Here is a 17,804-nt window from a genome sequence, read left to right on the forward strand (position 1 = left end):
GACTGAACAAATTAAACAATGACAATCAGGTTAAAGCGACACTCCAGCCGAATCTCAAAATTGTCCCATGATTTACTCACCCTCAAGCAATCCGAGATACATGTCCATCATCTTTCAGACTAACACATTTGGAGTTATTTAGAAAAATGTCCTTGCTCTTCCAAGTTTTACAAATGGGAGAAAACAGGGATCGGGAAACAACATCTGACTTTAAACCCCCAAAAAGTGCATCCATCCTTTACAAAAGTAATACACAAGGTTCCACGGGGCTAATAAAGTCTTCTATGGGTCATTTTTAGCAATTCCTTACTGGAAAATCCAGCGAAGAGCAGCATAAGCTGGTGAGCTGGTTTTAGCTGGTCTCCCAGCTTGTTATTAGCTGGTTTTACTGGTGTATCAAGCTGGTCTAGCTGTGTTTTTGTCACTTTTTAAGCTGGTCTAGCTGGACCTTTGCCAGGCTAGAAGGACCAGCTTAAACCAGCTATACTGCCACCTTAAACCAGCTACCAGCTTATGGTGGTCTTTGCTGGATTTTTCAGTAGGGTTTTGTAAAAATAATATCTATATTTCAAACTTTATTAACTATAATAACTAGCTTCCGGTAATGGCGTCATCTTGGACTTGACAGATTAACTTGGTGATTAACGAGAGAGTTTTGGGATAGTGAGCATTCGTTGATATAGGTATGTTGTGCAGTCACTCCAAGATGGCCCAGAAGATATTTATTAACCCTTTGGAGTCGTGTGGATTACATCTGTAAAGGATGAATGCCCTTTTTTGGGGTTTAAAGTCAGAAGTTGTTGCATGATCCCTGTTTTCTCCCATTATAAAGCGTGGAAGAGTAAAAATATTTCCTAAAAAAAAAACTCCACATGTACTTGTCTCAAACATGATCGACATAGGCTATGTATATCGTATTGCTCGAGGGTGAGTAAATCATGAGGTAATTTAGATTTTTGGATGGAGTATCCCTTTAATACAATAATTGAGACACTTGGGTGACAAACACTGTAACTTCCCAAAATGAAGCAATAAAAGTCAGTGAAAAGGGCTGATTCAAGACTAAAACAAAGAAACAACTTAAATACTTTAAAAAATGTAATTTATCAATCTGTTTATCAAATTGATATTTTATGGATTTCCAATCCCAAGGTTCTTTCCCAATAACTTACTTCGCACTGTGATAAAGTGAAGCAAATTTCAAGCACTGGAACTCCAGTTAATGTATCGGGACAAATAGGGACAGCTTGTAACTTTAAAAATGAAACCTTCCTTGACTTCCTAGGTTGTTTATGGACGGCTGTATTCTGATTTTTGCGTGAAGAACTTGGGATTGCTTTGGCTGGGAAAAGGCAAACACCTGATGATGAAAAATGACACCATGCAGGCAGATTGCGATCGCGGACGACTGAAGTATACTTTGGACTTAAACCAGCTAAGCATTTCCTTCTCCATAATGTTTGATCTTTGCTTTCTTGTTGTTATATTACATATTCAAGCAAAATGCAGAGCACAGGACTCAGTCCTAGCGCTAAAGATCACAATCAACTACATTTTCTGCATATTGCTGGGACAGAAACTTGCTATGTTGGCAAAAGGTTTAAGTTAAAATAAACTTCTGCAGACTCAAGGTGCTTTTCGACCTGAGCCCTTAAATACATAGAGATTACGGAAAATGTGTCTGGGATTTGTGCAGGATCATTTGATTTCATTCACACTGCCAATGATTTTACGAAATCCGTGTGTGCATTTACACACATACTGTTAAGATCCTGTAAATAAACGTGACATATTTAAAATTCTGCACTTGGCAGGTTTCTTCCACAGCGTCTAAAGTTTGCTAATTATTTCTGGAGAAATCACACGCATGCATTTTAGTTTATAACAAGATCATAAGGAGCCGTGATGCGCTGTTCTGTCATGCTGGTGAATGATCTTAGTTTCAGCGCTGATAGTGAAGAGCTCCCTGATCTCTGCTTCAGTCCAGTTTGCAAGATATTTCTTGTTGTGAATGCTAATCTGCATTTAAATCCTGCGTCATAAAAGCTGAAATATAACTACTAGTTATGATGACACTCGCATCCTCAATACTGCATGCCCCGTACGGCATTGATTCTGCTTCTTGTTCACACAGATTGCTTTCCATGAATGTTACTAGTTCCTCTTTATGGGAGCGATCACATCGGGATGCATTTGTGTTCACACAGAAGGCAATTATATGGAAATTTTCTGGGACTGTGTGAATGGGGTTCCGGACCTATCTACATTAGGAAAAGTTGTATAAGCAAAGCATTTTGAGAAGAGCAATTCTTGTAAAGGCTTTTTTTTCGGAGTAGTGCAAGGATGGAGTTGAAAGTATAAACACAGAGCTTGCTATGCTGGTCAGGTGCGATTACAGCTCTGTTTCATTTAGTGGCCGTTTACTGGAATTGTTCCAAAACATTGTGTGGGAAAAGCTTATCTGCTGCTACTGTGCACATTCCACATAGACCTCCAGCACCCCGGAGCTCCCGATAAACCCTCACATCGGTACGAGTTTACCTCATCTACAGATGGGCGTATGCAAATTGCCTCAGGGAACTTAGAAATTACTAAATGAATGAGTAGTAGTGTGTGTGAGTGCGTAAGTAGGCAATACCGCACCTTTCATCTTTGTTTTGCCGAATACATCCCTCGATGATCTCTTTAACCTCTGGAATGGCAACCTTGTCAAAGCTGCCAGGTTTAACTCCCTGCAGGATAAAAACACAATAGTGTGTTAAATCAACATGTCATTTTTATAAAGTGAAATAAAAACACAACACTCCTTCCCAGCTCTTTTGGGATTTAACAAAACTACCCTAGGCAAATTGATACACCTGATGATACACAAAATGTGGGAGCTCTTATACCCTGTACAAAATCTTTTTGCACTTCAATTTTTTAATTATAAATATATAATGAGGTATCATTCATGTCAAACTACTAATTTTATATTTATAAACAGATATATTGTATATACGTACCGCAAATAGCAACAAACCTGCTTTTCTTTATACATTTTTACCTAATATTCCTTTTATTTACTTAAATCTTTTAAGCCCCCCTGTGGTAAAAATAATCACGTTTTTGTTTATATGTCTATGTGGTGTTTTTAATATGCTTCAGGACAAATCACGTGCAAATTCAACCCCATTGCTGAGTATTTTTTCCTTAAAATGAGACCGTCTCATTCCAGCAGTTTGAAATCACCCGGTTTTGGTTTCCTACGTCACAAACATGTAATCAATCACATCATCACAGTTAAACGAGTGGATCAGCAGTGGATCATAGATATAATACAGCTGCTTCAGCTCTACTTCTGTGATGCAGGATGTTAACAGGACGGATTTAAAGGAATTTAACACCTGCTTTCATTAGCGTCTTTCACATTACCCACTGAAAAACAACACCAAGCACAATGTATGAACACAACTAACATCCTACAAACCAATCAACAATGAACAAAAATAATAATTAAAAAGTAATAACTTAAAACAGAAGTGATTCTTTCAAAATAATTGGACATCAAAGAAGATTACAGGGAACAAGGCTTTCAAAGCAACCGTCCAAGGCAAAAAACAAAACAAACTTACAAGTAAATCCTGGAACACTTGATGCCTTTCAAAGCGGTTCGCTTGGACTATTTACTCCCATCTCAGCATTGCCTCCTTATATAAGTCTGCACCCCCCTTAAATTCCAGTGCCAAACAAAATTAAGAACGACGGAGCATTAAATCGAATCAAGTGGAAAAGGCGAAGTATTCCGATAACAAGGCGATTTAAAAAGCCTGTTACTAATGCCCAGTTGTAAATGGGTACAACTAAAGCATAGTACATGCTGTTCTCTGTCCTTGTGCAAGTTAACAAAAGCAGAAAATTAGATGCAATCATATTGTGTTTTAACAAAGGAGAGAGAAAATGGCTCTTGGAACAGCTGGAGGTGGATGTAAAAGGGGAACAAAAGTAATCTTACACTTCATACATTGTACATATGCACACTAAAGAATATTATTGTCTGCTAGACTTGTCTTAGTGAAATATTAAAAAATAGTATTTTAGAGGTTTTATTTTGCAAAGTAGCAAAATTATGAGATTACCGGTAATTTCACCCTTTTCACTACTGCTAGGGTGTTGGGGATGCTTGCTTACTAGACCACACCGAGCAATACAGAGCTAAATGTTAGGCCTTAAAAAGCAAACCTCTAGTGATGACACAGTCAAGCTCCTTATAAACCATTGAGTTTATCATCCAAAGAGGGATTTCAGACATTAATAAGTGCAGTGCTATCAAAACAGCATTAACAAACATTCATGCCATCAACAGCTAGTACTCGCATGGTGAAACAAGATTTGCACCAAAAAACTTTTTAATGTTAACCAATTGTCCAATAAACAAACATGAAGTCTTTGAAACTGTAATTATGTTTACCTGCATTATTTTTATAATCAATTAATCAGGCTATTATTTTTTCGCTTAATTAAATAAGGCACTAAATTAAGGTATTCACTGTAGTTTTACTAATATAATCTTTTTAATTAAAATATTTTAAGCCTTAAAAAAAACGTTGCAGCTTTTTAATTACTTTACAGGTAAAAATATCAATAAACAAAACATATTGAGTCTTCAGCTGGTGAGCTGGTGAACTTATTTTAATCTTTAACTCTAGACCTTGATATACCTTAATGAGTATTATCATTATTTGTTATTAAAGGACAAGTTCTGTATTTTACACTTAAAGCCCTGTTTTCAGATTGTTTATGATGAAATTTCGACATATGCGGCTGCCCGGAGAATTTTCGGGTGTTTGTTGTATCAGCCCCCACCTCTTTAATGGCTGTATAGGTGCACAGGAACAATTCTTCCTAAAATGCATTAAACTTTCATTTACAAAGACGTGAAACTCACCGAGTGGTCAGGGGTGTTCACTGATATGCTCACACAAAAATTGCTGAAAAAGATGCTTTCCAACATGTGTTTTACCATTCGTTGTAAACTTGTGGACCTATTTTTCCAAACGCCTCACACCCGTATATTCTTCCGTTGAGAGCTTGAATAATAGACACTCCAGCCCAGTTGGTGGTGATAATCCTCCTTTGCCAATTGCAAGAATACAAACAAAGTTCCCGGCGCAGAGTAATACCGTACCTCACAGCACATCTAATACAAGTCAATGGAGTTGGACAAAAACTACGATAAAACCTGTTGGAATGCCTCTCTTGCAGCAATTTTTGTGTGAGCATATCAGTGAACACCCCTGACCACTCGCTGAGTTTCACGTCTTTGTAAACGAAAGTTTAATGCATTTTAGAAAGGATTGCTCCTGTGCACCTATAAACCCATTATTAAATTCTCGGGCCAGCACCACATGTGCAAATTTCAGTCAAAACCGTTCTATTTCATCATAAACAATCTGAAAACAGGGCTTCAAGTGCAAAACACCGAACCTGTCCCCCAACAAAATCAGGGTTCCCACACCTTAGTTAACTTCAAATTCAAAGACCTTTCAAGGACTTTTAGGTCCAATACCTTCAAATTTAACGACTAAATGTGGGGACACATTTCAAGTGAGAGCAAGTTTACATTGTGTTATGTTTTAAGATAAATTGTTACCGTTCCCTTTCGAGGGAACTCACGCTGCATCGCTGCGGTGACACTTTAGGGACGCCTCCAGGGGTAAGTGCGTCTGAATGTGTATATCAAATTCAACCAATGGTGAGGCTTAACGACAAAGACAGGGTGATGCGGGAGCCAGGAAGTACATCGCTATCTGAAATATTGCCAAAAACGGCGTTACAGGGACACATGAAGTATGGCAATCTCACGGAACAACAGTTACATTTGATAATATTGATAATAAAATTCATTAACACCTACTTTCATAATCAATTTTGATCGATTTTATCAATTCGTTGTTGCAGCCCTACTTGCATCTCTAAAGCCTTTTGTTTTAATTAAATCAATGAAAAAGTACATCTGCATTGTGGTGAGATAAAAACTGTAAAAACACCTGCTCACCAATATGACTCTAAATCTACAGACATTTCTGTAAAACTATCAGCTGGAGCTTCGAGACTGGAAACTGCAATTGCTTTGCAAGACAACAAATCTAAATGGTTTTATCGTAATGAAAGCTTCATTTACAATGGAAAGTAATGGAAAGTTGTCTCACATCTGTCTGTGAGGGTAACCTTGTGAGGGTTCGCCAAGCTTAAAGCACATTCTGATTGCGTAAGGCTTCTATTGCTTTTCTCAGCGAGCTGTGCGATTGAATTTCAAGAGATTAAAAGCCTTCAGTTTTCCTGAACTAAACAGAGGCAGAAAGGAGAAATCCAGGACAACAAGCATTGCACTTTTCTTACCCAACAGGTGGAATGGGATAACCAATACAGCTACTTTTCCACCTGCCTCAGAAATGCAGAATAAATCAGAAACGGCTAACTGCTTTACTTTACAGTGATTTTTTGCAAAGTAAAATAAATAACAGCTTAAATATATATTTTGGCTGTGAGAGTCAGAAATATAGTTTCTAATGATTAAGATTAAATAAGATTAAATCTAAAAGTCAACACGTAGTACAACATACTGACCGGACTGTAATCTTACACCTCAGTTATGTAATTTAAACTATGCCAGCAATTTTGTCAAAGGTCAAATGACAAACAAGTCATTTTAAAGGGCCAAGTAAATAACTTTAGACTCAGAAGTTAGGAAACTTGTAGTAAAAGGCACAACACATCAATTTGGAAAGTTCAAAAATGACACGTCAAAGGTATTTGAGGAATCTGAGTTTCGAGATCCAAAAACATCATGTGCTTTCATCTGAAAAACAACACGTTTCTTAAACGTTCAAGTTCTCTGAAATACAAGAACACTCAGAATTCATCATTAAATATCAGGAATCTGTAGTGCTCTCTGCTGATGAACTCATCACCAACCCACAATTCACCACCACTCGACCTCTACTGATCCAACATTCAACCTTCAGTATCATATATTCACTGAATTGACCTAAAGGAAATGAATAATAAATAAACTCATGACCAACCCTCCCCTTCGTCCTTCTCTCTGCCAATCATATCAAAGGCCATCTAAGAAGGAAAAGAATAACATTTATAAAGCGCAACACAATAGCTTGGACTCACATACACCCTCAGGGTCATGCAGTGTAATTGTTCTTTGACCGAGACAACGTCCATCTATAAATATCCTATAATGACAATTACATAACAATGACTTAAAAGAGCTCTATAATAAATCAATCTCAAAGACAAAATTAAACTCTTTTAAGCAAGAATGAACAATTGTTGGAGCTTGACGCTGACTTCATTGAAAGTCAATACCAGCTGATATCTATGATTACAGTCAATCTACTGGAAGATGCGTTTGTAATATAATGGCAAGAAAAACCTTTTAAATCTAGGAAACACGACTGTTTTCTGTTGGGCAATGAAATATTATTATTGGGTAAGCATGGGATAGTGCTAGGTGGTGATATACTGTATATACCTGGTAAATATTTAGTTTTACCATTTAAATTGTGATAGATGGTGTATCTTTGTGTAACAGATGCCAGCTAGTTTTGTGTTCTGGCGACAGACACTAGAGGCCATGGCCTTACGGCTCCTTGTTAGACTCTAATGTTGGACCGATCACCAGTTTGAATCCTGCTCAGGGGTGCATTTCCCAAAAGCATTGTTAGCCAACTATGGTCGCAAGTTCTGTTGTTTCAGCAAAGTTCAACGATTGGGGTGTTTCACGAAACCATCATTGCAGCAGTGTTGTTGTAACTACAGCTGTCGAGCTGTTTCTTGCTATTATAACATGTTGACTGGCATTGATGATGCTTTTGAACAAAATAACCAAGCAACATGCAGTGCATTCTGTATCCATCATTCTGAATTTATACAAAGTCCATTTTACATCATCTTGTTTGTAAACAGAATTAAAGCATTCTTTTTAAGATCCTACGGGCTTTAAGACCCTGGGGAATCCCTGGGAGAGTGACGTACTGTAAAGGGCTCGTTATAGTTGTGCGTAGGTCCTACAGCGTAGCCACGACGGTGTAGGTTCCGCGTCAGTTTTCATTTATACTTTTGCGTCGTCATCCGTGTCAACGTGCAAACACACGCGCAGACCGCTGGTAGGCAGTATCCACGCGTGTAACCACAGTAGCAGCACAACCGTCCAAGACGAAGAAGCTTGGCAAGTTAACCCACAAACGAAGAAGAAACAGCAACTTGTTGTGTATGTTTGGAGAAGACCAGCAATGATGGAAGTAAATAAACAGCTACGGCACAACTATAAATCGGCTTAAGAGGGAACTTGCGTATCTTGAAATAAAACAACAGAGAATTACATCACAATAACAAAATCAGTCTTCCGATGCAATGCACGTCATTTTTCGCAATTATCTGACATTAAATTAATTTAAACAGATTTAATTAGTACACCACCTCCCACGTGACATCATCAACTATGTTGTTGACAAATGTGCGACAAATGCGATGAATGTGTGACAAAGTTACTATGTTTTCGGGAAACAGACTTGACTAGGTAGTTATCCAAAGTGACTTACAATTGCTATATATGTCAGAGGTCGCACACCTCTGGAGCAACTAGGGGTTAAGTGTCTTGCTCAGGGACACAATGGTGTGTCTCAGTGGATTCGAACCCGGGTCTCTCACACCAAAAGCGAGTGTCTTATCCATTGAGCCATCACCACCCCATTTATACTTAATTGAAAAGCTATAAAAATAAGCTTTCCATTGATATATGGTTTGTTAGGATAAGATAATATTTGGACAATATACGATTTGAAAATCTGAAACTTGAGTACAAAAAAAAAATGTAAATATTGAGAAAATCTCAATCTTAAGAAAGCCTTTACCACGCATCTTAATAATGAAAACTTTTTTTGTGATCTCTACTGACTTACTGCTGTAATGACCTTGTGGACTAAATAGGGGAAATTGTAAACTTTTACATAAACCAAACTTAAATGGGAAATCACCAAGAAACAGTTAGCAAAGTTTGTAGGCAAGTTTTTGGCCAATTCTGATTGGGATTCTGCTGCATCTACTCACATAAATAAAGTTTTTATATATTTAAAGTTGGAAAAATATCTTTACATAATACTAACGATTTTTGACATAAAAGAACCATGCGATGTATTTTCTCCTTTTTCTACAAATATATCTGTGCGACTTGCAGTTGGATTTGTGGTCCAGGGTCACATTTTTGTTATTTACTCATATTTAGTTTATTTTATTATAGAAAACAAGGAGCTAATTATAGTTTCACAGCGCCTATGGTGTAGTTTCAACACAAGTTAATGATGTACCTTTCATTTGTGTAGTATTAAATTTATTGGATTATAAAACAAAACATGCATTAAAACATCAATAATTACAATAATATTATCACAGCGCCCTTCAGCAATAGACCAATGGCAAAGTTGCCGTGCTTACACAATCTCACACATAGTGAGACGCCCCTGGCAGTGGGCAGATTTCAGTGTGCACATCAGAGGACAAGCATCTGAATAATTTCATAAGCAGAAGCTTGAGGAATGTGTGGGTGTAATGAAAGAAATTAGAGATAGACCCAAAGTGCAGTACAGACAAACTGCTGCGAAAAGTAGTGAAGAGACAAAGACTGAACAGAACGGTGAGGATACTCACGCTAGTGACCCGGCGATAAATTTGAGCAGGGTTCTGACACTCGGAGTAAGGGTACTCAGAGGTCGCCATCTCCAACATGCACATCCCGAAGGCGTACACGTCCACCGATTCGTCGTACTTTTCCTCGTACATCTCAGGCGCCATGAATTCAGGGGTACCTTAAATCAAAAGAACCATTCAGAACTCTCACAGCCTGTGATCTGTACTCACCCCAGCAGGGCCGGAGAGAGGCAGGCAGGAGAAGCGCGCTGTTGCTCCGTAACGGCCCTGAGAGGAGAAAAGAGGGGGAGCGAAAGAGAAAAGGGAAATGGAGAAAGGGAAAAAATAAAACAAAAAAACAGAGGAAGGGGAAAACTGGCCTCAGTTATTTTGTAGTGAAAGCATCCACTGTTTTTCTTTGCAAGGCCTTTCGATTGGTTTATTGAGGCTGGTTGGAATAGTGCACAAAGCGGCCATGTATGATTTGGTTAGGTGTAGTACTGGTTACTTAAGAGCCAATGGTGATGGGCTTTTTAAAACATGTTTTTTTCTTTCCAACACTGTGACACCTTTAATGAGTACTGGATGGCAGCGACTAGCTATGGAACTTGATCTGCGTCAACAACACAGTTATGGAAAACACATGACCGACTCACCTTTCTACTATCCTGTAATGAGAGAAGGTTAAGCAGGTTAAAAGCACAGAGCGAGCCCATAGCTAGCGAGCCAAAACTGTAGTGTTGTGCACTAGTTAGCGGTAAAAGGCCTCGCACAGAAGAACAAGTTAAAATATCGTCTCATATTGTAATTATTTCCTTTTTGGGGGGGTTAGGTTGCTTGTTGACTTACCACTTACTCGTGAGCCATTTTTTAGCATACTTACTGTTTTAACTGCAGGACATTAAATAATCCATACAGTGGAGTGAGACCAGTTGAGATTATGGCCCTACAGTTTAAGGGAAACAATTCTCAAAAACCAGGAGAAAACAAAACAATGAATGGAAAGAAGTCAATTTCGGGGGAAATAGAGAGAAGGGATCCAGAAATGGATGTATCACAATATCTAAACCATCTGAGGAGGAAAAAACCTTCGGAAAAATATGTTAGACATTACTGGCAGCGACAATCTCTAGGCTTTTAATAATTATAGACCACAGGTTCCAAACCGAAGGGTAATTCTGTATCAAATGTGAAAATCCTCCATGCCTGACTCACTAAAATGTTATGCACCGTGAGGCTTCATTGGTATTATTTAGGCAAATACTGTAATAAATACATCAACTTTGGAAAACTAAAGCGTTTTCACGTTTGCATTTACAGGCCAATTATTTGTGCCGATTACCATCTCCAGGTGGGAAACGACAAGATCTAAAGGTGTTCCCCCATCTGCAACCTTTATTTAAACCGGTTCCCTGGAAAACTGTGGTCTAAGGTGAACAGTTTAGCTCAAAGCTACAGCATGCCTTAAATATCTCAGCATAACTGATACATTTCGAATGCCAAATTCACTTCAGACCTCATCTTTGAACATGACAAGCAGTGACACGAAACATTTTTTTTTGGCTTTTTTTGGAAGATGGGAAAAGAAACAGGAGTCAGTAGCACTGGATCGTACCTATGACGCTTTTAGCGAATGAAGAGCGCTTGAGGGTGGCCAAGCCCAGATCGCCAATCTTAACAGAGCCGGTGGGGCCGGTGATGAAGATGTTGTCACACTTTAGGTCCCGGTGGATGATGGGAGGGGCTCTGGTGTGCAAGAAGTGAAGGCCCTTCAGGATCTGTCTGCACCAGCTCCGCAATACTTTTATCTTCATCACCTTGAAGCGCTTGAGATACCTAGACACAAAGAGATTGGTAAAGATTAGACCGGGCCATGGGAAGTTCAACATTGAGGATTTTAATATGCTTTTTAACCAAGATATGTTGTTTAGGGTAAAAACAAACAGCAGCTGCGACAAAGGAAGCATCTCTGGTTTGGAGGTACTGATATAGACAAATTGAACCAATAAAAATTACTTTTGTGCTTTATGTGACAATTCATTCTCATCTACTGGACACAGGAAGGCATGATAAATGAGATGACAGCATGTGATGGCAGTCTAACAAAGGTCTGTCATTAGATTAGCTTGCCCTAATCGAATCTTTTAGAGCCGAGCCATAGCCAGGCTTATTCTTGCAATCTATATTACAACAGTCTACTCAGTTGATGCACCAAGACAGGAGTACCCGTTATCCCATAATGCAAAGGAAGATGAAAGACATGCACAGGCCCACATGGAAAAAGAAACATTAACTCGAACAATATCAGGCTCATAAATTGACTCTTTAGTTATGGTTATTTGTGATGTCCAATGTAGGTTCCTCTCAGAACACAAACCTGTTTTCCTTGATCCTTAAAAAACAAGTTTAAAAGGAAGGTCACCCTTCAGATGACCGGAGATGTTTTGGAGACACACATAGACGTCAAATCTGCTGAATGTGTTGTATATCTACTACTTGCTTTAAAAGATTGACATCTTTTCCTTTACCCATAATAGATACGATAGTGGTTGAATAATCTCGGCTTATCAAGAAAAACATCCGTGGGTTGGGTTGGAGATGAATGACAAAGCCTGGCTGTAAGAAGAGATAGAGATGTATTTGGCAAAGCGGTTTTATGTAAACAGCCATAGTTTGCGTAAGACTGAAGTAACTTGGGAGCAGCAATTCCCCAGATGGGAAGATATGGGTGTAGGGGTAACAGGGTGTTTTGATAGTGTGTTTCAAATGATTGACAGGTTGAACCAGAGCCAAGGGTAAGTCCCGGAGCGATACAGGAGAGAGCAATAAAGCCCAATTCAAAACGGTTTCATCACTCAACTAACACACCCAACCATTTCAATGGGCCACCGATGCCTGCAGAACAACAACTCTCTTTGCACTGTCTTTGGACATGAAAAACGTGTAAAGTGCACTCCTAACCACTGACAAAGTATGAGGACCAAAATGCACAAAGAAATGCAAACGCCTCTAGCAAGGCAAAGCGCAACATTACTAAGTCTTTTTTGGTGTCATGGAGGAGCAACAGTTCAACAGCAGAGAAAAAAATCTTGCTGAACAAGTTAGTTAAACTGTCCATGTTTAAAGCAGCTACCTGAATAATAACACCACGTTTAACACAGATACGTGACGATAACTCTATCCCCACCCTTACTTTAGGACTGAGGTTAGTCACAGTAACACAAGAATGTATGTTAAGTATGTATAGCCTCTAAAACAACTTTAATTGGCTAAAGCTAGAAGAATAGTCCCTTTTAAAGCATATGTGAAGGTCCATGTACAGTACTTTGTATGCGTAGGTTGCACATGCACGTATAGGAGAAAGCAGTATGTAGCCTAAGACAGCGGTTCCCAAACTTTTTTCCTGCGCACACCCTTATAAAAAAATTTAAAAACGCAACAAAGCTTTGTTTTCTTGCCATAAAGACTCATGCTTAATCATGTGCAAAAAAACAGGGGCCGGTTGCACCAGCCGGACGTAAAGAAGTTGAGTGTAAGTCCTACGACGGGCTACGTCCGACATTGTGAAAAATATTTACGCCGGTTGCACCATTTAAAACTACGACCAGACGCAGCTACCCTCAGCGTAGATGATGCGCTCCCCCGTGTATGCGTTTAACCGCTGTGATATTAAGACGTCATTCAAGTTTTCTATGGTAAAAATCATACACCTACTACCGCCAGCAAATAGATGACATATGAGAGCTTTCCTCATGTTTACCAGTGCGCTCTCCCTCAAGATGCGTGCGTCACGTAAAGACCCATCAAACACATTCACGAAAGCCTTTACTGTTCGCACAAAATGTATAATAGTTTGCAGATTCCTTATAACAGCTCAAGTTTCAAACAAAAAATGAAAGCTTTTAATAAGTTCTCTACAGTGTCTTTGTAAGTTTTATGTATTTTATTATATAATTAATTGGCGGAACTCGCGTATCCTGTGCATTAGATGCGTCCATGTCTCGTCACATTTCATTATTTCTATTTTTGCCATAGAAAAAAGTCTCTCTTTCTTGGTCCCTCTCCTCCTTCGTGACTAACAACTTTATCATAAGACGTCCCACTTGACAGTTTCCCTGATTTCAGCCAGTTAAGCATATTTATAATATATATGGAATGAATAAAACGAGTTGGCACGCATATAGCAGCTGCAGTGCATAACAGAAGAGCAGTGCGTAGAAAAAGACAGCAGCTGTCTTCTATGTTTCTATCAAAAACAAATAAATTATAGTTTTTTATATAAAATAAAAGCCATTACAAAGGAAATGTTTACTGTTCATGTTTTTTTTTTATTCATTTATTGTATGGAAAAATCCCACTTAAAGAATCAGACCGCAATTACATTTTTCCTCTCGGCACCCCCTGGTGGCAGCTCGCGTACCCTTGGGGGTGCGCGTACCACACTTTGGGAATCCCTGGCCTAGGAGATGCATTGTGTTTTGTTGCAATGCGTATGCGTCGAACCTCTGTGTACACTAGGGCTATGTATCGCCAACAATTTACCATTATGATACTCATCCCAGTACTACTAATATTAATGTCCTGTAAGCCTTGGCAACAAACTGCCGGTTCCTGCTGTTTTTTCTGCTAATGCAGCATCTAGTCAGCAAATTCATTACTTTCTAATGATATGAAGTAACGGACACAACTCGTTGCAACTATCGGCATGGATGTTTGATGGATTATTCAACTAATGAACTATCGGTACTGATTAATTGGCAAAACTGAATAATCAGGCTACCTCTATTTGTGGGTTTAATCCCAGGGAGCACATATGCTGAAACTTGTAACGTCGCTTTAGATAAAAGTATCTGCCAAATTGATATGCTTCGAATTAACTGGCCATTATATTTTGTTAAACATTTACATTCGAGTATTTGCATATTTTTCTGACCCTACTGGTTTAACTAGAAAGCTAAGAAATACAGAAACTAAAGAAATACAGGGGCATACAATCATCTCTGTCAGAGCTTTTTGTGTCCCAGAGTTCTACTAAGAAGAGGGAAAACCATGATGAGTTCAGACATGGCTCTGGGAAACAGCATTTCTACCTGACCTTTTAATCTTTGTTTATCTTTGCGGTGGAAGAGCAATCACGCAGAACGTCACACATTGACGGCATGCAGGAGTTGAGAACAGAAATGCATTGCCACTGTTTGTCATTCTTTTTTTTCTTGCTCATCTTCCGTGTTTCCTTCTTTCTTTTCTGTTAGTAGCGATGTTGATAGATGGTTAATAGTGCATAAGACTCTAAAGGTTCATAAAGCTTGTGCGAGCTTGGACGATTTAACAAACTCAAGACAACAAATGATAACAATCAAATTCCTATTACTATTTAAGGCCTAACCTAGATGTATTCAAAAATGCAAAACAAAACAATCTGTTATCTGCATGTATCATTTATCCGTTTCTATTGATGAAATAGTTTGTTCATGATTCAAGTAATTTTTCATTCAAATGTTATCATTTTTACGGTTCTGAAATTCAAGAATGAGTAAAAATATATTAATGGGTATTATAAAAACAGCAAAGAATCAACGCTTTTTACAATAGAATCACATCTTGAACAATAACATCTAGTCCGAGACTATAATATGCCTCTTCTTTACACAAAAATAAGTCATATGATTAACATTAAATGCATTGCGAAAGCTGCTTAATGTTGTCTCATTATTATAAAAATACTAAATTGACCACTATCTCAAACAGTGCACGGTCAGGTACCAGTATTTATGTGTTGGGAGTACTTGTGGGTGTAAAAAGCCACACGTCCACAGGAGGGGGCTGCTGATCCGGTGTGTGGTTCTTCTCTTTGAAACTCCAGCAGCTGGTCAGTGGGAAGGACCAATAATGTATTTCTCATACGGAGGTGACAAGGCCCCCTTTTCCAGCAATCACTCTGCTAACAGTTCTGACTCAATCACTTTATTGTGACTGTGGGTTTTGTAAGGGATAATCACAGACCCTGTTTGCAGATGGCAATGAACACGAGGCTGCTGAAAAGCTATTTGAAAAGTGGGTCTTGTTGTTGCATTCAATCTGGTTAATACAACATTGCACAGACTGACATGAAAGCAACAGAAAAAAACCCTGGATTGCACTTTACATAACAGTGACCTTGTCACACATTACGTGATCCTATAACAACGTGATTGTGAGCAGTTTGACAAAATAATTACACATAACACTATGGCCCAGTTTTACAGACAAGGCTTAAAGGGAAAGTTCACCAGAAAATTTTGTCAATTACTCATGCTCAAATTGTTCCAAACTTGTATATTTTTTGTTCTGCTGAATACAAAGGAAGATATTTAAAAAAAATATTGAACCTTTATTTAATATACAATGAGGAAAATAAGTATTTGAACACCCTGCTATTTTGCAAGTTCTCCCACTTAGAAATCATGGAGGGGTCTGAAATTGTCATCGTAGGTGCATGTCCACTGTCAGAGACATAATCTAAAAAATAAAATCCAGAAATCACAATGTATGATTTTTTAACTATTTATTTGTATTATACAGCTGCAAATAAGTATTTGAACACAAATAATTATTATTATCCTAAATTAGATGCACCTGTTTGAGGTTGTTAGCTGCATAACGACACCTGTCCACCCCATACAATCAGTAAGAATCCAACTACTAACATGGTCAAGACCAAAGAGCTGTCCAAAGACACTAGAGACAAAATTGTACACCTCCACAAGGATGGAAAGGGCTACGGGGAATTTGCCAAGCAGCTTGGTGAAAAAAAGTGCACTGTTGGAGCAATCATTAGAAAATGTAAGAAGCTAAACATGACTGTCAATCTCCCTCAGACTGGGGCTCCATGCATGATCTCACCTCGTGGGGTCTCAATGATCCTAAGAAAGGTGAGAAATCAGCCCAGAACTACACAGGAGGAGCTGGTCAATGACCTGAAAAGAGCTGGGACCACCATTTCCAAGGTTAATGTTGGTAATACACTAAGACCTAAGACCCAAGACATGTATGGCACGGAAGGTTCCCCTGCTTAAACCAGCACATGTCCAGGCCCGTCTTAAGTTTGCCAATGACCATTTGGATGATCCAGAGGAGTTATGGTAGAAAGTCATGTGGTCAGATGAGACCAAAATAGAACTTTTTGGTCATAATTCCACTAAACGTGTTTGGAGGAAGAAGAATGATGAGTACCATCCCGAGAACACCATCCCTACTGTGAAGCATGGGGGTGGTAGCATCATGCTTTGGGGGTGTTTTTCTGCACATGGGGCAGGGCGACTGCACTGTATTAAGGAGAGGATGAATGGGGCCATGTATTGCGAGATTTTGGGGAACAACCTCCTTAGCAGGGTGTTCAAATACATATTTTCCTCACTGTATGATGACAGACTTTTTTTCTGTGAACTATTCCTTTAAGCCTAGTGCCCGAGCGCATGTTCAAGCTCTTATCTGAAACCACTTGAAGTGCCATTGTTTTGTCTTAATATGCAAACTACTTATGTTTTTTCTAAGGCAAATTCTAATAAAAAGCTACTTGGCCTAATAAAATGACCTAATAAAACTAATACTCCTGGCTTAATTTAAGCCCCGTTTGTGAAACCAGGCCTATAATGTGAACTGTTACCAGACTAACCCATTAAATTGACGAATCAGAATCAGGTATTTCAGAAACCCACGTAATAAGATGCAAACAACAACAATTCAAGACTAAGGGAGATTTCTATACTCACGTTTTTAGGGTGCCTGATGTCATGAGCTCCGTCACCAGCACGATGCATTTGCGACCTTTGCAGGGCGACTCCCACGAGTCGTAGAAACGCACGATGTTCGGATGCTGCAGCCCTTTCAACATGCCGGCCTCCTCTTTAAACCTCTGTCGCTCTGATTTTGACAATTTACGATCCTGAAGAAAAAACAATCGACTTTAGTTGCCTTGCTTGTGTAAATAAAATGTGTAAAACCTAAATTATCACGCAATTTATTGGATTTAAATAGGATCTGCACTGATTACATTCAGGAGTTAGTGTGGGATAAGTATTACAAATGTGATTTAAATTAGCTGTAATGACTTCATGTAAAACCACAGCGGCTCATGAGAGAAC

At 38.8% G+C, this 17,804-nt stretch overlaps 1 protein-coding gene across 17 annotated transcripts in view; it reads right to left on the reverse strand.

Annotated features, from left to right (window-relative positions):
• Window positions 1-17,804, reverse strand: part of wnk1b (WNK lysine deficient protein kinase 1b) — a 94,237-nt gene that overhangs the window by 38,837 nt on the left and 37,596 nt on the right. For 16 of the 17 annotated variants that reach the window (XM_055190740.2, XM_055190737.2, XM_055190739.2 and 13 more), the window contains exons 3-6: window positions 17,433-17,605; window positions 11,297-11,517; window positions 9,703-9,860; window positions 2,644-2,732 (exon numbers count right to left, since the gene is read on the reverse strand). In XM_055190740.2, coding sequence (XP_055046715.2) covers window positions 2,644-2,732; window positions 9,703-9,860; window positions 11,297-11,517; window positions 17,433-17,605 — 641 coding nt within the window. Of the gene's footprint in view, window positions 1-2,643; window positions 2,733-9,702; window positions 9,970-11,296; window positions 11,518-17,432; window positions 17,606-17,804 lie in introns of those variants that run through there. The other variant, XM_055190748.2, reaches the window with a different exon arrangement.

Source organism: Misgurnus anguillicaudatus, chromosome 1 (assembly GCF_027580225.2).
Source record: "Misgurnus anguillicaudatus chromosome 1, ASM2758022v2, whole genome shotgun sequence".
Classification (NCBI taxonomy): Eukaryota; Metazoa; Chordata; class Actinopteri; order Cypriniformes; family Cobitidae; genus Misgurnus; species Misgurnus anguillicaudatus.